The 22,497-nt window shown below is 42.7% G+C and overlaps 1 protein-coding gene across 2 annotated transcripts; it reads left to right on the top strand.

Moving 5' to 3' along the window:
• Positions 1-2,018: 2,018 nt before the first annotated feature.
• COQ10B (coenzyme Q10B) lies at positions 2,019-18,218 on the top strand (the record flags this gene model as incomplete). 2 transcript variants are annotated; one of them, XM_080689800.1, is made up of 5 exons in its annotated part: positions 2,019-2,134; positions 4,904-5,053; positions 7,281-7,473; positions 12,991-13,092; positions 18,051-18,218. In XM_080689800.1, 5 exons carry the CDS (start codon positions 2,019-2,021, stop codon positions 18,216-18,218), a joined length of 729 nt encoding a protein of 242 aa, XP_080545926.1. The 2 variants fall into 2 exon arrangements, with proteins under 2 accessions (XP_080545926.1, XP_080545927.1); XM_080689801.1 differs by lacking the exon at positions 4,904-5,053.
• Between the last annotated feature and the right edge of the window lie 4,279 nt (positions 18,219-22,497).

The following is a 22,497-nucleotide window of genomic DNA, read 5'->3' as shown; positions in this document are numbered from 1 at the left end:
GTCAGTTACTTAGGCCACCTGCAACTTAGTGAGACCGTGTTTCAAAATAAAGAATTTTAAAAAAGGGAAGGGGGTGTAATTTAGAGGTCGAATTCCCCTGGGTTCCATCCCTAGGCCCATAAATAAATAAATAAATAAATGCTTATTCTTATTAGCCATTAATATAGTTCTTATTAACAATCAATACAAGTTCAATCCCCATCCATCAATGAGACCCTGGCTCAGAGGTAGAATGCCTCTGGGCTCCATCCCCAGTACCACAAAAAATAGGGCTGGTGGTGTAGGTCAGAGGTAGAATGCCCTGGGTTCAATCTCCAGTACTGAAAAAAAAAAGTTAAATAAGGACCTGGAAATAAATAGAAAATAATCTGGATTTGATGGTTGATTTTTGTAATAGGTCCCAAAGAGTTACTAAAATGAAAGGCCAAATTTCCCCCCTTCCTCTATGTTGCAGTAGAGTATTCCCCACAGCCAGATTTCAGAGACAAAAAAAACTCTAGAGGCTGATGGATGAGCAGGTCTCTTTAATCAGTGGCTGATGGTCCCAGGCATTTAATTCCTGCTTTCCATTCCAACCTTCTTATACCATTGGTCACTTAACTCAGAGAGAAGGAAAAAGGGATTACATCTAGCAAGTCTGAGTATTAAAAAAACAAATAGAAAAGTATTAAAAATTAAGTTGTCGTATGTCTCTTATCAGACTCATGCTTTGTTTACAGTTTGGAAGGGAACCTCAGCCCCAATTGGTCCTGGCTCTTCTAGTTGCCTAGCGGGAGGAGCTGGTCCCAATAACTTGCAAGGCACTCTATTTTCTGCCAAGGTAGCTGGACTAGGGGAGGAAGCATAAAACTCCTAAGCCTCAACTGTTAACTAAGAGTGTAACTGCAGATAAACAACTTGCAGGAGGTCAAGTATCCAGACAACTGCTTGTGAAAGACACAAATATCAGTAACTTGCTCAGGAATTTCCTCCTCTAGGCTTTTAGTTTTGTTTGTTTAAACAGGGCCTCACTAAGTTGAGAAAGGCCTTCCTAAGTAGCTGAGGCTGTCCCGGAACCGCAATCCTCCGGTTCCCCCCTTCCAAATGCTGGGATTACAAGGGTGTACTACCACGCCAGGCCCAGGATGTTCTAATCTTCCCCATCCATACCCAACTTCGACCACTGTCACGTTTCAAGCTCTGTAAGCCCGCCTGCCTGCTTCTGCCCTTTGTCACAAATCTATAAAATGGGTGCTTCGGGATTGGAGTTTTTCTGGAGCTATTCTAACCTCGGCCAAACAGTGTAATAAACTTCCTGTTTTCCACCCTAACTGGAATTCGGTCAATTATTCCAGAGAATGTCTACAACATTTCCTGAAGTGAAAGAATCGAAGCAAAGTTGTTTGACTTGTGCAAAATAAAGGGAAACCCAAATCACATACGAACATCAAATAAACTGTTGGGTAAGCAAGAACGCAGATAGAAGTGCTGTTATATAACCAAGACTTCCCTAATGGCCTTACGCTGTCCTCACAACCCCACCGGGTAGGTCACCGTAGTAGACTGGGCACGGCTGGCTTCGAAGCTAGGGGAGACCGCGCGGAGCTGGGTACACACGAGTCCGGACAGTTACACAATTAGCCGGCTCTCTGGGTTACCCGCCCCTGGGCGGGGCTCACGTGCTGCGCTCCGTGACCGGAAGCAGCTCCGGGCGAAAACTGCGGCGGTTGGCGAATCCCGGGAGGAGTTCCTGCGCGGGAGGCGGGGCAAGCCATCACCGGGAGTTTTACGTCAGCGCACCGGCGTGCGTCATGAGTGGGGGTTGGGTCCTGGAGACCAAGCGCTGCTCTGATTGGTCGACATTTGCATCCGTCCCCACGGCAGCCGAAACCTCCGTCGGTTTGGCGCAATCCAGCTGGGACGAAGGGGCGTGTCCGGCTGCGCGAGCGGCCAGCCGATTGGCTGGCGGCGCCGGAGCCGGGTGGGCCTGAGGGTGGTGTCCGCGGGCCGCGGCCGGGAGATAGCCACCGGCTTTTGAGATGATCATGGCAGCTCGTTCGGGACAGAGGGCCCTGACAAGGGTGGTCTCGGAGTGCCGTTCGAAGTCGGGGACGGCGGCCGGAGTTCCGGCGCAGGGGCTTGCGCGTAACGTCAGGTAGTAGACGACGGGGCGCGGGGATTATTGGTGTTCCGCTGGGTCCTACGGAGTGGCGGGACTGGAGGACTCGGGGCGAGGTGCGGGTGGACCCGGTGCGTTTCCGCGTCCACGGACGAGTGTCCACCGCCTTGGGCCGCGCGCGTCTCCGCGACGGCGTCGGCCGGGCGGATGGGCGTCGGTGTGTCCGCGCCGCCCGCGCTCGCGAGAGGCGGCGAGTCGCGGGCGAAGCGACTCCGCAGCCGCCGGTAGCGCCGCCCAGCCGCCGCGGTCTGGGCCTCCGCCCCGGGCGGCTGCTGGCGGAAAGTTTTGAGCTGGAGATTGCGCAGGGGCTGGGGGTGGCGCTCTGGAGTCGAGCGCTGGCTGGCCTGAGCGCCAGGCCCCGACACCCGCGGCTTCGCAAGCGAAACTGTGAAAAATAAAACGGCGTAGCGCGGATGGCTTGCCCACTGCTGGGATGTGAGATTCTGTGGCCGGCTTTTGACATCCCCCCTCCTTTTTCTCCTACGTGTCAGCTGGTTAGACTCACTTTCCCAGTTCTAGTAGTTATTTGCTCTCACCAGTTGGTGCTTATGAAACTAAACATAGCCAACTGAGAGGACCTGGGTTGTTTCCCCCCCCACCCCCTCAATTCACTGTGACTTAGAGGTCCTGTAACCTTGAATCCAGACTCTCTGATTTTCTTGGTTAGTTCCTCTTTGGGAGGTGGGGATGGAGATGGAGGTGGAGACTTGGAGGATACCATACTTTTACTACTTAGTTTCCTTTACTAACACTAGTAGATTACTCTGGGAAGTTAAAGTGTTTGAAATGAATTCATATTCAGTATGCGGTGGGAGGAGGAAGCGTAAATCCCCGCTGAGTACCAGGTCATTTAGATTAAGTGAATTTTAAAAAATAACAAGTCGGGTGTGGTGCCGCACCCCTGTAGGCCTGGTGTTTGGGAGGTGAGATAGGAGGATAACACGTTCAAGTCTAGCCTCAGCAACCTAGGGAGACACTGATTAAAAAAAAAAAAAGGTCGCTGGAGGTAGAGTGCTCCTGAGTTCAGTCCCCTGTACCACCAACCAAACAAACACAAAACCAGCTCTTCTCTCTTTCTCTGTCCTTTTTGGAGAGGGGGGTACTGGCATTGAACCTAGGGGAATTTTACCTCTGATCTACATCCACAGCCCTATTTTATTTTTTTATTTTGAAACAGTCTCTGGGTTGCCTCTAATATAAGTGGCTGAAGCTGTTTTACAACCTGTGGTTCTTCTGTCTCAGCTTCTCAAGTAGTGGGATTATAGGTTTGTGCCACCACGCCTGTCGCACGTCCAACCCTCTTAATTTTTGTTTTGAAAGAGGGTCTGGCGCTAGGTTCCCCACAGTCACACTAAGTTGCTAAGGCTGTCCTTGAACCTATTTCTAATCCTGTCTCAGTCTCCCAAATACTGGGATCACTGGCTTGTGCCACCTCACCTGGCCCTCCTAATTAATCCTTTTATATAAATATTGGATGAAACAAAATTAAGTATCTTTATTCCCACTTTTAGACTTTAAAAAGTAGTTACACAAATGTATCAGAGTTAATCACCAAACAAGCATGGGATCGAGGGAGGGGGAGGGAATGGGATGGGGAGTGGATGAGGGCTAATTGAATGATGTGTGCTTGTATATCCTCTCAAGTCTTGTATTCCAATGTGATATATGATTACAATGCACCAATAAAAATAAATTTAAAAATAAAAAATTAGAAAAAAATAGTTTGCTTTCAAAATATTGAAGCTGTTCAAAACACTTAAATAATTCACCTTTCACCAGAAATCATAAACAAAAACAATAAAGATGTGTGTGGTGCTCCACACCTGTGACCCCAGTACTTTCTTTTTCTTTTTCTTTTTTCTTTTTTTTTTTTTTGGCATACTGGGGATTGAACCTATAGGCATTCTGCCTTTGACCTACATCCCCAGGCCTATTTTGTGTGTGTGTGTGTGGTACTAGGGATAGAACCCAGGGACATTCTACCTCTGAGCAACTCCATCAGCCCTATTTTTTATTTATTTTGTAACAAGGTCTCACTGAGTTGGAAAGGGCCTCACTAAATAGCTGAGGCTTTCTGTGAACTGCATCCTCCTGTCTCAACTTCCCAAATGCTGGGATTACAAGCATGTGCCACCTTGCCCAGCTCCCAGCCCAATTTTTTTATTCTTTATTTTGAAACAGTGTCTCACTAAGTTGCGAGGACCTCACTAAGTAGCTGAGGTTGGCTGCGAACTTGATTCCTCCTGTCTCAGCCTCCCAGATACTAGGATTACAAGTGTGCGTCACCACTTTGGGGCTCTCAGAACAACAGTTCTAATGGGTCCACCAGAGTTCTGATCTTAGAGGAAAACCTAAAATTTCATCATGTCTCATTGGATTGGATTGGATCAAGAATCAAGGAAACATGTTGGAACCAGCTGGGAAAACAACCTGGGTACATAAAATGAATTTAAAAATAGATAATGGATATTTTATCATGCTTATGTCAAGAGTATTTTCTAACATCTGACTGGAGACTGAATTTCAGCTCTCTGAGAAGAGATACATTTATGTATGGAGCTTCAAACCTAACTTATTTTTAGTTTTCTTTATGGTGTGTAAGAAGCTTTATTTTTCAATTTCTATGTCTGCAAAATTATAAAGTCTTTAAAAACTAGCATAGGTTTATTTTTTTAGCAGTCTATAATTTGTGCTTCCTCTTAATTTTCATTGTCATTCTGAATCAGGTAATTTCTGTCTTTTTAGATATTTAGCTTCCTGTGGTATACTGATGAGCAGAACTCTTCCACTGTATACCTCCATTTTGCCTAAGAAGATATATGCAAGAACTTTCATCAAAATCGCTGCACCATTAGTAAACAAAAGAAAAGAATATTCAGAAAGAAGAATTATAGGGTCTGTATATAAAATTCTACTGAAGAAGCAAATTCAGTTTTTTTAAATTTTGGCCCTTTGTCTTTGCTGCTTTATAAATATTTTTAAATTAATGTTATTATTATTATTGTTATTATTATTATTAGAGTACTGGTGATTGAACCCAGTGGCATTCTACCTCTGAGTTATACCCCCAGCACTATATTTACTTACTTATTTATTTATTTATTGGTGGTATGGGGGGGGGCAGGGGCTTTTCTACCTCCAGGCTACACTCTAGGACATATTTTATACTTTATTTGGAAACACGGTCTCACTAAGTTGCTGAAAGCTGAAGTAGCTGAGGCTGGCTTTGAACCTGCGTGATCCTCCTGTCTCAGCCTCCCAAGCATTGGGATTACAAGCATGTACCACCATGCCTGGCCCTTGTTTGTTTGTTTGTTTGTTTATTTATTTATTTTTCAGTACTGGGGATGGAACCCAGGGGCATTCTACCTTCGAGCTACACCCCCAGTCCTAGTTGTTATTCTTTATTTTGAAATAGGGTCTCACTAATTAGCTGAGGCTGTCTACAAGCCAGGATTCTCCTGTCTCAGCCTCCCAAATGCTGGGATATCAAGCATGCACCACCATGCCTGGCTCATAGGGTTTTTTTTTTTGCCAATTAATATGATTATCAAACTATTCATGAAATTCTCTCTCTTTTTTTTTTTTTTTTTTGGTGGTACTGGGGGTGGAACCCAGAGGCTTTCTACCTCCAGGCTATACTCTGGAACCTGTGCGATCCTGTCTCAGCCTCCCAAGTGCGGGGATTACAAGCGTGCGCCACCACGCCCGGCTCTATTCATGAAATTCTACGAGTTATATTTGACTTTTTTTGTACTGGGGATTGAACCCAGGGGTGTTCTACCTTTAAGCTATCCCCCAACCCGTTTTAAAAAATTATTTAATTACTTTATTATTTTTTTGCAATGCTGGGGATGGAACCCTGGGGCATTTTACCTCCAAGATACACCCCCAGCCCTATTTTTTTATTCTTTAATTTGAAACAGGGTCTCACTGAGTTGTAAAGGGCCTCACTAAGTAGCTGAGGCTGTCCACGAACCACGATCTTCTGGTCTCAGCCTCCTGAATTCTGGTATTACAAGCATGCGCCACCACGCCTCACTCCAGCCCTATTTTATTTGGAAATGTTCTCATTTGATGAGATTCTCACTGCTTGCTGAGGTTACCTTCAAACCTGCGATCCTCCTGTCTCAACCTCCCAAGTACTGGCATTACAAGTATACGCCACCAAGCCTAGCAGTTTTCAAAATTTAAGTGGTGCAACTAATGAAAAAAAAATTTTTTGTGGTACTGGGGATGGAACCCTTCTACCTCCAGGCTACACTCCCAGACCTATTTTATATTTTTATTTGGAAACAGGGTCTCTTAGGCCAGCGAGACTGGCTTCAAACCTACACGATCCTCCTGTCTCTGCCTCCCAAGCGCGGGGATTACAAGTGTGCGCCACCATGCCCAGCCCAACTAATGAAAAATTTTAAAGCTATGTCTACAGGCCAAATTCATCCCATGAGCTATCAAATTGTGACTGCAAGTACATGTTTTTATTTGGAGCCCTATTAATTTCTGTGTGTGTGTTTTTTTTTGTTTTTTTTTTTTTTTTTGGTGGTACTGGGGTTCCTGGAAGCCCTTCTACCTCCGGGCTACACTCCCAGACCTATTTTATATTTTTGAAACAGGGTCTCTTACGCCAGCGCGGCTGGCTTTGAACCTGCGCGATCCTCCTGTCTCCGCCTCCCAAGCACGGGGATTACAAGCGTGCGCCACCACGCCCGGCAATTTCTGTGTTATTTTGAAGTCACTTATTCTACAGTATGGTTCACCATATGTAAAAATGATTTGTGAATAATTTTTAAATTTTAATTTATTTTAAAGTATACTTACCTTGCTGGGTGTGGTGGCGCATGCTTGTAATCCCTACGTTTGAGAGGCTGAGACAGGAGGATCACACAGGTTGGAAGCCAGCCTCAGCGACTTAGTGAGGCTCTCAGCAACTTAGTGAGACCCTGTTTCCAAATAAAGTATAAAATAGGTCTGAGAGTGTAATCCAAAGGTAGAAAGCCTCTGGGTTCCATCCCCAGTACCACACACACACACACACACACAAATATATATATATATATATATATATCTCTCATATGAGTAGCTGTTAATACCCATTATATCTCTCTTTGTTTTTTTAAAGATACTCAATGCAGGAAATGTATGATGTAGTATCAGGAATGGAGGATTACAAACATTTTGTTCCTTGGTGTAAAAAATCAGATATAATATTAAGAAGATCTGGATATTGCAAAACACGACTAGAGATTGGATTTCCACCTGTGTTGGAGCGATATACATCAGTAGTAACCTTGGTGAAACCACATTTGGTAAAGGTAATAGTTCTAGTTTTTGCTTTTAAAATTTTCTAAATTATGTCAAAGGTCTAAAGTATAAAAGCTTAAAAAGATATCTCTGAACTAGAATGAAGAAAGAGAGAAATGAACCATTTATTACATTTCCTATTTGTTTTCTCTTATATAATATTGACATTACTGTTTTTCTTTCTGTTGAGGACTGTCAAATCATATGAAAGATCATTTGGACCACAGAGGGAGAAATATTTTATTTTTTGTACTCTTTAAAAATATATATTGATGGCCAGGCACAGTGGTATATGCTTGTAATCCCAGGGATTGGGAGGCTGAGACAGGAGGATCTCACAAGTTCAAAGCCAGCCTCAGCTACTTAGTGAGGCTTTTAGCAACTTAGTGAGACCCTGTTTCCAAATAAAGTATAAAATGGCCGGGTATGGTGGCGCACCCTTGTAATCCCAGCCTTTGGGAGGCTGAGACAGGAGGGATCACAGGTTCAAAGTCAGCCTCAGCAGTATAAAATAGGTCTGGAAAATAGCCCGGAGGTAGAAAAGCTCCTGGGTTCCACCCCCAGTACCATGGAAGGAAGGAAGGAAGGTAGGTTGCTTATTTTACCACAAGGGGAAAATAAATTTAGCAAATAAGTATAATATAAATATATAAATATATTTTTGGGGGTACTGGAGAGTGAACCCAAAGGCATTCTACCTATGAGCTACACTCCCAGCCCAATTGTATTTTATTTTATTGAACCCAGGGGCATTCTACCTTTGAGCTACAGCTACACCTCCAGCCCTATTTTTTATTTTTTATTTTGAAACAGTCTCACAGAGTTATGGAGGGCCTCACTGAGTAATGAGACTGGCCGCCAACCTGTGATCCTCTTGTCTCAGCCTCCCAAGTACTGGGATTACAAGTGTGCACCACCATACCTGGCCTTTTTTTTTTTTAATGTTATTTTACTTTATTTATTTAAAAACATTTTTTTTTGTTGTTGTACTGGGGTTGGAACCCAGGGGTATTCTACCTCTGAGCTATAACCCCAGCCATATATTTTTTTTCTTTATTTTGAAACAGAGTTTCAAAGGGCCTAAGTAGTAGCTGAGGCTCTCTGCAAACAGCCTCCCAAATGCTGAGATTATAAGCACCTGCCACCATGCCTGGCTTACCTATTTATTTATTTATTATTTTTTGCTGTACTGAGGGTTGAACCCAAGGGCATTCTACCTCTAATCTACACCTCCGCCACAATCTTTCTTTCCCTGTGTCTGTCTGTCTGTCTGTCTGTCTCTCTTTCTTTCTTTATGTATTTTGTGGTGCTTGGGATTGAATTCCCCAGGGGCGTTCTACCTTCCTCCAAGCTACACCCCCAGCCCGATTTTTTTTTTTTTTTTCGGGGCTGGGGATGGAATCCAGGGGCATTCTACCTCCAAGCTACATGCCCTGCCCTATTTTTTATTCTTTATTTTGAAACCAGGTCTCACTAGTTTGCAGAGGGCCTCACTAATTAGCTGAGGAGGTCTGCGAACCATCATCCTCCAGTCTCAGACTCCCGAATGCTGGGATTACAAGCATGCGCCCACCACGCCCAGCTTTGATTTTTTATTCTTTATTTTGAAAAAGCATCTCACTAAGTTGCAGAGGGCCTCACTAGTTGAGGCTACCCTCGAACCTGGATCCTCCTATCTCAGCTTTCCAAGTACTAGGATTACAAGCATGTGACACCAAGGTTAGTTTATTCTTTATTTTGAAACAGGGCCTCACTAAGTAGCTGAGGCTGGCTTCAAACCTGAGATCCTCCTGTCTCAGCCTCTCAAATACATGGGATTACAAGTGTGTGCTACCACATCCAACTTCTATTTTTAATTTGAAAAAGGGTCTCATTAGGTTGCTGAAAGTCTCACTGCTGAAAGTCTCACTACTTGTTGAAGCTTTCTTTGAACTTGCAAGCCTCTTGTCTCATTCTCCCAAGTACTGGGATTACAAATGTGTGCTAACATGCGCAGCTTAAATATATATATATGTTTGGGGGGTTTTTTTGCGGGTCTGGTTATGGAAGCCAGGGACATTTGACCTCTGAGCTACATCCCCTGCCCTATTTTTTATTCTTTATTTTGAAACTGGATCTCACTGAGTTGCAGAGGGCCTCACTAAGTAGTTGAGGCTGTCCGCAAACCGCAATCCTCCCGAATATTGGGAGTGTGGCTGGGAGTGTGGCTTGGAGCTAGAATGCTCCTGTGTTCCATTCCCAGTACTGGGGGGGGAAAAAAAAAAAAAAAGGCTGGGGAGGCCTCAGCCTCCTGAATGTTGGGATTACAAGTGTGCGCCTCCACACCTGGCTTAAAATATATATATATATAATTTTTTTTTCCCGGTTTTGGTGGTACTGGGGTTCCTGGAAGCCCTTCTACCTCCGGGCTACACTCCCAGACCTATTTAATTTATTTGGAAAGGGTCTCCTAAGCCAGCACGCTCAGCTGGCTTCGAACCAGCGCAATACTCCTGTCTCCGCCTCCCAAGTGCAGGGATTACGGGGATTACAAGCCACGCCCGGCTTAAATATATTTTTTAAAAAGCTAAATAACCAGTACCTGGGAGACTGAGATAGGAGGATCATGCAGGTTCAAAGCCAGATTCAGCTACTTAGTGAGACCTTGTTTCCAAATAAAATGTAAAATAGGTCTGAGAGTGTAGCCTGGAGGTAGAAAGCCCCTAGGTTCCATCCCTAGTACGCCCCCCCCGCACCCCCCCCCAAAAGCTAAATAGGTCAGGTGAGGTGGTGCATTCTTGGAGTCCTAGTACTTGGGAGGAGGATCACAGGTTCTTGGACAGCCTGACAATTTATCAAGATCCTCAACAGCTTAGTGACACCTTGTTTTATAGTAAAGAGTAAAAAAATAGGATTGGAGGTGTAGCTTGGAGGTAGAGTGCCTCTGGGTTCAATCCCAAATGCTGCAAAAGAAAAAATAAATTTCAAAAGCTGAAGAAGGGCAGGGTATGGTGGTGCATACCTATAATTCTAGTATTTGGGAGGCTGAGATGCGATCACAAGTTTAAGGCTAGGTTTAGCAATTTAATGATACCGTCTTTCAAAATTAAAAGGGCTGGAGGTATAACTTGCAGGTAGAATGCTCCTGGAATCAACCCTCCTTACCCGCCAAAAGTTAAAGAAGGAAAAGTGGAGCCAGGCCTGGTGGGTGGCGCATGCCTGTAATCTCAGTTCTTGGGAAACTGAGATTGGAGGATTACAGGTTCAAGGACAGCTTCAGCAAGTAATCCCAGCATTTGGGAGGCTGAGACAGGAGGATCATGGTTTGCAGATAGCCTTAGCTACTTAGGCCCTTTGCAACTCAGTGAGATCCTGTTTCAAAATTAAAGAATAAAAAATTGGACTGGGGGTGTAACTTGGAGGTAGAATGCTCCTAGGTTCCATCCTCAATACCGCCAGTAAAGTGGGGGTGTGGTAAGAAGGGCAGAAAGACACAAATATAAGAAATATTAACATTTTTGATGTCCTGTCATGTAACAGGGATTGAAGTGCCATCTACTCTTACATTACCCCCAATTTCCCTCCACTTTCTTTTATCTGGTCCTAGGATTGAATCTGGGTGCTTTTGTCTCCAATTACCAGGGATTATAGGCATGTGCCACCACACCTGGCTAATCTTTTTTTCTTTTTGCTTTCCTTTTTTTGAGTTTATGTGCTACTGTGGATTAAACCCAGTGGTGCGCTACCTGAGCTTCACCTCAAGCCCTATTTTTTTTATTGTTGTTGCAAAGGGGACTGAACCCAGAGGCATTCTATCTCTGAGCTACACTTCTGACTGCTTTTATTTCTTACTAAGAATCAAGGTCTTGTAGGTTGCAGAGAGCTTCACCAAGTTGCTGAGGCTGACTTTGATCTTGTGATCATCCTGTCTCAGCCTCCCAAGTACTGGATTTACAGATAGGTGTCACAGTGCCTGCCTCCCCAGCCCTTTTTATTTATTTATTTATTTTTGGCAGTACTGGGAATGGAACACAGGAGCATTCTAGCTCGCAGCCACACTCCCAGCCTTATTTTTATTTTTTATTTTTGAAACAGGGTCTCACTGAGTTGCAAAGGACCTCACTAAGTAGCTGAGGCTGTCCACGAACTGCGATTCTCCTGTCTCAGCCTCCCAAATGCTGGGATTACAAGTGTGCACCATCATGCCTGGCTTCCCAGCCTTATTTTCATTTTTATTTTGAAACAGATCTCATTCAATTCCTCTCACTGAGTCACTGCGGCTATTCTCAAACCTGTGATCATCCCACCTCAGCCTCCCAAGTAATGGGATTATAGGTGTGCAGCACCATGCCTAAACTAATGTATTTATTTTTTGGTAGTGCTGGGGATTGAATGCTCCTGGGTTCAATCCCAAGTGTGATAATAATAATAATAATGGTAGTAGTAGTAGTAGTAGTAGTAAGGCTCAGAGGTAGAATGCCCCAGGTTCAATCCCCAGTACACCCCCCTCAAAAAAAGGGGCACTCTGCATAATATGGGAAGTACTATGCTTCATTGTGTATATATGTAAAGTATACATGTTCTCTGAGAAGAGGTCAAAAAGAAATGGACCAGGACCAGATTTTCAGGAAACTAACATAGAGGCCTTAAGGAATATGGGATAGAGTGAAAAAAGACTGAATGTGATTAACAAGAAATGTGGGTAAGTTGGGAGTGGTTACTTTTGAGGCTTAGACAGAAGGGCCATAGGGTTGAGATCAGCATGCAATAATTTAGTGGGACCCAGTTTCAAAATAAAATAGGGCTGGGAGTATTGCTCAGGGCTAGAAGCCCTGGGTTCAATTCCCAGCACCACAAAAAGAAGATAAAAAAGAGAAGTTTTTTGAGTAGGAGATAATTCTGGAAATACTCCAGGGATCTGTACCAGGCACGTTAGGAACATTTCAGCACGCTCACAGAAAATGGTATAAAGCAGGTATTATTTTACAGATTAAGGAAAAATGATACGGAGGCCTAAGTTGTTTAGGATCACTTAATAAGGGGCAGAGCTAGAAATAAGCTTCCAGGAAGTCACTTCTGTTCTACTAGGGGAGAGAAATTGAAGTAGCACAATGAGTGATAACTATGGAAGAGAAAAACTGACAGTCCTGGGTGTTCCAGAAGGGGGAAAAAGTGGATTTTTTTGGCAAGAGGTTATTTCCTAGTACCAGGCTCTTAGATATTTTCATTTCCTATGGTCTGATTTAAGAAATATATATATGTACATATATATTTTGTGGTACTAGAGATTGAACCCATTCTACTTCTGAACTATACCCCCCAGCCCTATTTTTTACTGTTAAATTTGGAAATGGGATCTGACTAAGTTGTTGAGGCTAGCTCTGAACCTGCAATCCTCCTGTCTCAGCCTCCCAAGTACTGAGATTGCAAGCATGTGCCATCATACCTGGCTAAATACTTAGTTTTCAAGAAAAATCTACCTGACATGGCAGATTCTTGCAAATACCGAAAGTATTTAAATGTAGTTTTACTTTTTGTTTTTGGTCTAGGCGTCCTGTACTGATGGGAAACTTTTCAATCATTTAGAGACTATTTGGCGTTTTAGTCCAGGTCTTCCTGGCTACCCAAGAACCTGTACCTTGGATTTTTCGGTAAGTCTTCCATAAAGTATTTGATTCATTTCACATATAAAGTGAAGTTGATAAAGTACTAGTAATTCCTTTTTTGAGCCTAGGTACTGTAATTAATCTTATATGCACAGAGATTACTGAAGCACACTTTTTTTTTTTTTTTTTTTTTGGTGTACTGGAGATAAACTCAGGTATTCTACCTTCAAGCTACACCCCTAGCCCTATATTTTATTCTTTATTTTAAAACAGGGTATCATTGAGTTGCAAAGGGCATTGACTAAGTAGTAGCTGAGGCTGTCCTTGAACCATGATCCTTCTGTCTCAGACTCCCAAATGCTGGGATTACAAACTGCGCCACCATGCCTGGCTCACACTTTTGTTTTGGTGGTACTGATCTCAGGGGCATTCTACCTTTAAGCTACACCCTCAGCCCTATCTTAATTTCATTTTCTATGTTATTTTTTATTTTGAACAAGGATCTCAGTTAGCCGGGCATGGTGGCTCACGCTTGTCATCTCAGCATTTGCGAGCTAAGACAGGAGGATCGTGGTTTGCGGACAGCCTCAGCTACTTAGTGGCCCTTGGGACTGTTTCCTAATAAGAAATTAAAAAAAAACTAGGCTGGAGGTGTAGCTTAGAGGTAGAATGCCTCTGGGTTCAATCCCCAGTGCGACCAAAAAAAAAAAAAAAAAAGGATCTCACTAAATTGCGAAAAGCCTCACTATGTTGCTGAGGCAGGCCTTGAACCTGTAGTCCTGTCTCAGCCTCTCAAGTACTGGGATTACAACCCTATGATACCACTATTCAAGGCTAAAAAGCATGTTTTCTTGTTGCTGCTGTTGTTTCTGTGGGTCTGGGGATGGAACCCAGGGGCATTGGACCTCCAAGCTATACTCCCTGCCCTATTTTTTTATTCTTTATTTTGAAACAGAGTCTCACTAAGTTACAGAGGGCCTCACTAAGTAGCTGAGGCTGTCCGCAAACTGCAATCCTCCGGTCTCAGCCTCCTTAATGCTGGGATTACAAGCATGCACCACCACGCCTGGCCAGTAATTTTCTGATTTTGACAGTTCTGCTCTAATTAGGTAAGATAGATAGATTTATTTATTTTTGTGATACTGAGATTGAACCCAGAGGTATTTCTACCTCTGAGCTATATACCCCAACCCTGCTTTATTTTTTTTATTTTGTTTATTTATTTATTTGTTTTTGCAGTATTGGGGATGGAACCCAGAGGTAATCTACCTCCAAGCAACACCCCAGCCTTATTTTTTTATTCTTTATTTTGAAACAGGGTCTCACGTAGTAGCTGAGGCTATCCTCGAACTGCGATCCTCTTGTCTCAGCCTTCCAAATGCTGGGATTACAAGTGTGTGCCACCATGCCTGGCTTTTTTTATTTTGAAATAGGGTCTCACTAAGTTGTGGAGGGCCTTATAAGATTGCTGAGGCTGGCTGGAAACCTGCAATCTTCCTTTGTCAGCCTTTTAAAAGTGCTGGGATTACAGCATGGGCCACTATGTTCAATTTATTTATTTATTTATTTATTTTTTTTTTTTTTAAGTACTGGGGATAGAATCCAGAGCATTCTACCTCTGAGCTACATTCCCAGCTCTATTTTTTATTCTTTTATTTGGAAACAGGATCTCACTGAGTTGCAAAGGGCCTCACTAAGTAGCTGAGGCTGTCCACGAACCACAATCTTCCTGTCCCAGCCTCTCAAATGCTGGGATTACAAGCGTGTGCCACCATACCTGGCTCCTTTATGAAATTTTAAAATAGGGATATTAGGCCAGGCATGGTGGCCCAGGTTTGTAATCCCCTAGTACTTGGGAGGCTGAGACAAATGAAAGATTCTAGGTGGCCTCAGCTACTTAGAGAGATCCTTAGCAATTTAGTGAGACTGTTTCCAAATAAAAAATGAAACAAGCTGGGTGTGGTGGTACACACTTGTAATCCTAGCATTTGGGAAGCTGAGACAGGAAGATTGTGGTTTGCAGTCATCCTCAGCTACTTAGTGAGGTCCTTTGCCAACTTAGTGAGACCCTGTTTTAAAATAAAGAATAAAAATAGGGCTGGGTGTAGCTTGGAGGTAGAATGCCCCTTTGTTAAATCCTTAGTACTAAGAAGTAAATAAATAGCTGTCTGTGCTGGAACAGGCCTCTAATCCTAGTACTTAGGAGGCTGAGACAGGCGGATCAAAAATTTGAGGCCAGTATTAGCAACTGAGTGTGACAGTATTTCAAAATAAAAAATAATGTAGGGCTCAGAATGTAGCTCTAAGGTAGAATGCTCTGAGGTTTAATCCTTAGTGCCACACACAAATACATAAAAATAATATTTCTACTTTTTAGCTGGCCATGGTGGGGCATATCTAGTACCTGGAGAGGCAAAGACAGGAAGACCAGAGATTTGAGATGATTTCTAGCACCTCAGTGAGACTCTCAACAGTTTAGTGAGATCCTGTTTCAGAACAAAAATTTAAGCTGGGTATGGTGGCATATGCTTGTAAACTCAGTATTGGGAGGCTAAGGCAGGAGGATCACAGGCTCACTGCCATTCTTCAAAATTTAGCGAGGTCCTCAGCAACCTCTCTACAGCTCCTTAAGAGACAAAGTCAGCCAGGAGTGGTGGCGCACACTTATCCCAGCATTTGGGAGGCTGAGGCAGGAGGACCTGGGTTCGCGGACAGCCTCAGTTACTTAGGTTCCTTGCAACTCAGTGAGACCCTGTTTCAAAATAAAGAATTAAAAAAATAATTATAATAGGACTGAGGTTCTAGCTCAGAGGTAGAATGCCCCAGGGTTCCACTCCTAGTACCACACACACACACACAATTTTAGACAAGGTCTTATGGTGAGACCCTGTTTCAAAATAATAAGATAGGGGTATAGAATGCCCCTGTTTCAATCCCCATTATCACCAAAAATAAGTCAATAAATAAAGCTGGGTGTGGTGGCGCACCCTTGTAATTCCAGCATTTGAGAGGTTGAGAGAGGTGGATCGCTGTTTGCAGATAGCCTCAGCTACTTAGGGCCTTAGCAACTCAGACCCTGTTTCAAAATAAAGAGTAAAAAATAGGGCTGGGGGTGTAGCTTGTAGGTAGAATGGCCCTGGGTTCCATCTTCAGTATGGCAGGGGAAAAAAAGAGAGAGCCGGCGTGGTGGCGCACACTTGTAATCCCAGCATTCGGGAGGCTGAGACTGGAGGATCGCGGTTCGCAGACAGCCTCAGTTACTTAGTGAGGCCCTCTGCAACTCAGTGAGACCCGGTTTCAAAATAAAGAATAAAAAATAGGACAGGGGGTGTAGCTTGGAGGTCGAATGCCCCTGGGTTCTATCTCCAGACCCACAAAAAGAAAAAAAAACGTAGCACCTCATCTTCCTGCTACTGTCTCATGGGAGTGATACCTGTGAGAATAATTACTTCCCCATCTTACTCCTTTTATAGGACAGAATGGATCTAAAGGGACACAAGAGCACCAGAGTGATGCATGGGGTATTCATTAAAGCTTTTTACAGTCCTCTCCAAATTATTAAGGCTTTTTGTCTTGAGATATATTGGCCTTATTTGTTTAAGCTTATTGTGCTGGCAGTTGTGCTTACTGCAGTAAAGATTTCCTATATCATCTAGATACATCCACACAGCTCTACCTTAGATACCTAGATTACAGTGTGAACACTCTTAAGTGAAATTAATAATAATAAAGGATTGCAGGCTAGGAATCTTGGCGCACATTTGTAATCCTACCATTTGGGTGGCTGAGACAGGAGGATCGCAGTTTGCAGACAGCCTCAGCTACTCAGGCCCTTGCAACTCAGTGAGACCCTATTTCAAAATAAAGAATAAAAAATAGGGCTGAGGGGTAGCTTGGAGGTAAGAATGCCCCTGGGTTCCATTCCCCAGTACTGCCCCCCCCAAAAAAAAAAAAAAAAAAAGATTTCTGGGCATGGTGGTACATGCTTATAATCCCAGTACTTGGGAAGCTGAAATAGAATTATAGTTTCAGGGACAGCCTAGTGAGATCCTGTTTCAAAACAAAAAAATAAAAAAAGGGCTGGGGATGTAGCTTGGAGATGGAATGCCCTTGGGTTAATCCCTCATATGCCAAACACACACACAGATTACCTTTCTAAAAGTGGTGGCACCCTTGTAATAGTAATATTTGAGAGGCAGAAACAGGAGTATCACAGGTTTGTGGCCAGCCTCAGTTACTTAGTGAGGCCCTTTGCAACATAGTGAGACCTTGTTTCAAAATAAAGAGTAACAGGAGACGGGTGTTGTGGTGCATGTTTGTAATCCCTGCACTTGGGAGGCTGAGACAGGAGGATCACACAGGTTCAGAGCCAGCCTCAGCTATTTAGTGAGGCTCTCAGCAATTTAGTGAGACCCTGTTTCCAAATAAAATATAAAATAGGTCTGGGAGTATACCAGAGGTAGAAAAGCCCCTGGGTTCCACCCCCAGTACCACCAAAAAAATAAATAAAAAAATAAAGAGTAACAGGGATTGTATTTTCTCTAAATTCTAGAGGCATTATAGTCTCTAAATTCTAGGGATTATAACACAGGGATAATGTTTCTAAGTTATAGTTATGAAATAATTATTTAGAATGTCTCTCATGCAACTTTTCCACACAATCTTGAGCAGGGCGCCATGGTGCATGCCTATAGTCCCAGCTATTCGGGAATCTGAGGCAGGAACATTACACATTCCAGGACTACTTGGGTAACTTGAGACCCAGTCTGAAAATAAAAAAAAAAAAAAAATAGAAAGGGCTAAGGGTGTAGCTCCTTGAGAGTACCCCTGAATCAAATCCCCAGGACCACAAATAAAAGTATAATCTTGAGGGGGGAAAAAAAGAATAAAAAAATAGGGCTGGGGGTGGGTAGAGCTCGGAGGTAGAATGTCCCTGGGTTCCATCCCCAGTACAACCCAAAAGAAAAATTTTTTCTAAAATAATTTTAAACATTTTCTTACAGATTTCTTTTGAATTCCGCTCACTTCTACACTCTCAGCTTGCTACATTGTTTTTTGATGAAGTGGTGAAACAGATGGTAGCTGCCTTTGAAAGAAGAGCTCATAAACTGTATGGTCCAGAAACAAATATACCTCGGGAATTAATGCTTCATGAAGTTCATCACACATAAAAGGAAAAAAAGAACTGGTGTCACCTTTTAACTTTTTCACTCTTAGGAAGTGCTTTCATGATTTTTTTTTCAGAAGTCAGAAGGCATTTATTAAACCCAGCTTTCATTATAAACCTGTTCCATTGAAAATTTGCACATAGTATATGGACCTACTTGTACATAGAATTATTTCTTCAATCAAGTATAATTCAAAGTAACATGTACATTAGCAGGTTCTGCATTTATAATAATGGGATGCTGTCACTATTACTAGAATACTGACATTGAGCAGAAATTGAAGTTGTAAATTTAAACATTTTAATTACCACCTTACCTCAGAAAGGTTAGTTGAGCTACTCCTGCTGTATGTTAACCATATTGTATTTAAGTTATTAAATTGATGGTATTTATAAACTTAGTGTTTTAGGGCCTGCCACATGGTTTAGGATATTTGAGTAATCATACATTTAAGGTAAAAACTGATTTAAAAATATTGTTAATGAAGGTTCCCTGGCACTTCAGTTATTTTTAAATTGTTGTGGGAAGTAGTAGAAAATTCAGTGCTATTGTGAAGTTAGCTCCCAGATGAACAGTGAGGGGTTTTTGAGTTTTTCCCAGAGCTTTAAGCTACTTTTCTAGTAGTTTGCAGCCTTCCTCCAGGTACTCTGGCTGCTTTTTCAGCAGTGCTAATCGTGTGTCAAATTTGTATACCACAGTAGGCAACAGATGAAGTGAGTTGGTTGATAATGTCTCTAGCACTATGCATCCCTATTTTCTATTTATTGTATGTACTCACTTTCAGTAATATATTCCAAACTGATATTTTTTTAAATAAATCAACGTACAAACTGTAGTAATTTAATAAAGTTAATTTGTTTATTTTTTGTACAGTTACTTTGGTTATTGAAATCTTCCAATATTGTTTCAGTATTAAATAGAAAGTAAAGTGTTATAGCATTTCATGGCTTAAGAACACGTTCAGAGCTTGGTATGGTCGTGCATGTGTGTAATCACAATACTTGGGAGGCTGAGACAAGAGGATTGCAGGTTTTTAACGAGACTCAGCAACTTAGAGCTTAAGTAACTTAGTGAGACCCTATTTGAAAATAAAAGAGTAATGTAGGGTAAGTGTAAGCTCATTAAGTAAAATGTCCCTGGGTTTCATCCCAAGTAGCACACACACAAAAAAATTAGGGATACAGCTCAGGTAGACTACCTCTGTATCTGTATTCAATCCTCAGTAATACCCCAAGTACCATTCACACACACACACACACACACACACACACTTCTATAAAGCTGAGTACAGTGGCACATGCCTGTAATACCATGACTGGGGAAGCTGAGACAAGGCCCACAACTTCAGTGCTGGTCTGGGGAATGTAGTCAGACTGTGTCTCAAAATAAAATGGTCATGCTTTAATCCCAGTAGTTGGGAGGCTGAAACAGGAGGATAGCAAATACTAACCCTGTTTCAAATTGGAAAAAATAAAAGGAGGGCTACAGATGTATCTCGGAGGTAGAACATCTGCTCTTGGGTTTAATCTTCAGTTCCACCAAAAAATAAAATGGGCTAGGAGATAGCTTAGTGGTAGTGTCCCTAGGTTTTACCCCAGGTACTGCAAACAAAACAAAAAAACTTTCCTAAGAAAGAGTGAAGAAGAGCTGGGCATGGTGGTGCACACTTACAATCCCAGCATTTGGGAAGCTGAGACCAGAGGATTGCATTTCGCAGACAGCGTCAGCTATTTTTTTTTTTTTTTTTTTTTTTTTTGCAGGTCTGGGGATGGAACCCAGGGGCATTTGACCTCCGGGCTACACCCCCTGCCCTATTTTTTATTCTTTATTTTGAAACCGGGTCTCACTGAGTTGCAGAGGGCCTCACTAAGTAGCTGAGGCTGTCCGCGAACCGCGATCCTCCAGGTCTCAGCCTCCCGAATGCTGGGATTACAAGCGTGCGCCACCACGCCCGGCTTAGCGTCAGCTACTTAAGTGAGGCCCTCCACAACTCAGTGAGACTGTTTCAAAATAAAGAATAAAAAAGAAATTGGGCAGGATATAATATAGCTCGGAGGTCAAATGCCTCTGGATTCCATCCCCAGACCTGCAAAAATATAAAAATTGACAAGCCAGCCAGTAAATCTGCTTACCTGAATGTTTCTGCAGAAATTTAGAAAGGCTGGCAATAGTAATGCCATGTTATGAGCCTTAAAGACATTGAAGTCACTAAGGTCCCTGAAAAGAGCTACCAAAAAAAAAAAAAAAGTGACATCTGGGAAAAGGTAGTCAATTTATCTCCTTCCTTTCATTCCATAAACACCAGCTCCTGGCATTAAACTCCAATCAGTGCTATCATTTCTTCAGATCAACAAGTATCTACAAAATGTCTGTATATGAACTTGTTCAATAAACATGTTTTGAATACCTGCTTCCTCTGGCACCACCACTACAGTGATGATGGGCTAATACCAGTCTACTGACAAGACACTTTGTTGTAAAGCAGTAATTTTCTCCCACTTCAAGATGAGGTATCTGCCCAGAACACAAGAAGTCTGGTTTTACTTAGGTACTTCTTAAAGTTTTAGCTGCACATGGTGCACATGCCTGTAATCCCAATCCATGGTAGAATGGGACAGGTGGATCCCAGGTTTGAAACCAGCCTCAGAAATTTAGGGAGAGGGAGACTTTCAGCACTCTAGATTTCAGGGGGGGAAAAAAGACTGGGTGCAGTGGTGTTTGCTGTAATCCCTGTACTGGGAAGCTGAGACAGAATTAGAGAATCATGGCCAGCCTCAGCTTCTTAGCCTAACTTAATAAGGCCATTAAAAAAAAAAACGGTGGTGGGTATAGCTGAGGTGTACATCTCCACTTTTTCTTCTGCAGTACGGGGGATTGAACCCGGCGGTTATGTTTTAATTTGAAGCAGGGTGTCACTAAGTTCAGAGGGCACTTTTTAGCAAGGTCCTGTTTCACAACACAATGGCTGGGGGTGTAGTTTAGAGGTAGAATGCCCCCGGAATCAAGGTTTAATCCCTAGTACAACCTGTTTCCAAAGAAAAAGGTAACAAACCTGGGGTTGTTGCTCAACCAGTGGCAAAGCCCTGTTAAGCATGCCCAAATTCTGGATTTGACCACCAGCACGCACAAAGTGAAGGCAATGGGTTGAGTCTGTCAGATTCTTTCCCCCCATAGTTGAACTTGTAAGCACCCAGCAAGAACCCATGGGCTGTCATGCTCAAGAGTAAGCAAAGTAACAGGCTTCTTAAAATGGTTACCTTCCCCCCCCCTCCTTCCTCAACACATTTTCCCCACAGGATTTGATCAGGTAGTGGCCTAATTTTGAAAAATTTCAAGCCAGATATGGTGACACATGCTTGTATTTCCAGCGCCTGGGAGGCTAAGACAAGAAAATCATGGTTTGTGGACAGCCTCAGCTACTGAGGCCTTTTGCAACTCAGTCAGACCCTGTTTCAAAATTAATTAAAAATAGGGCTGGGGGTGTAGCTCAGAGGTAGACTGTCCCTGGGTTCCATCCCCAGTACTACATACAGAAAAACCCAAAAAAACTCATATGGACATGGGTGGGGCAAACCTATAATCCATACTTTGGAGACTGAGATAGGAAGACAGCCTCCACAGGTAGTAAGATGTTTATCAACCCAAATGAGACATATTATCAGACTGGGGGTGTGGGTATAGCTTGAAGGTAGAATGCCTCTGGGTTCAATGCCCGGTAACACAGACAACACACATGCCAGTTCAGTTTCTCCTTAACTGACTTTCACTGCTCATTTTCTAGAACATGGAAAAGAAAACACACTATCAGGTTTAAACAAATTTTTATTACACAAAGGTTGTCACATAATTGGATATTTCTCTACTTTGTACACAATTATTTTTCCTCTCCACAGAAAGGCTGCTTCTGTTCCTCTCACATCTGGTGATGGCAAGCACTAAAATCCTGATTTTAGCAGAATAGTAGTAGAAATGCCTCAGTGATTTAAGTTGAAAGCAGTACATTGGTACATGGCTTTTGTACCCAGTATCAGGAATGTACAAATGTCTTTTATTCAAAAATACAAAATAAATTATCTGTAGGCATGGACAATGACAGCAGTAAACCATTACATATTGTCAACTGAAACCAGTAACTGATGGTTATAGTGATTTTCTTAAACATCAACCAGCCTTTTCTTCAGTCATTTTCTCCAACTGACTTCTCTGAAGTTATTGGTGAGGAATCCTTCTTTTGAGTTTCCTGTCACAGTTCATTATTAATGGCAAAGCACTATTCTAAGAA

The sequence above is a fragment of the Muscardinus avellanarius genome (assembly GCF_963383645.1).
Source record: "Muscardinus avellanarius genome assembly, chromosome: 2".
Lineage (NCBI taxonomy): Eukaryota > Metazoa > Chordata > Mammalia > Rodentia > Gliridae > Muscardinus > Muscardinus avellanarius.
This window is presented reverse-complemented; position numbering and strand designations above follow the sequence as displayed.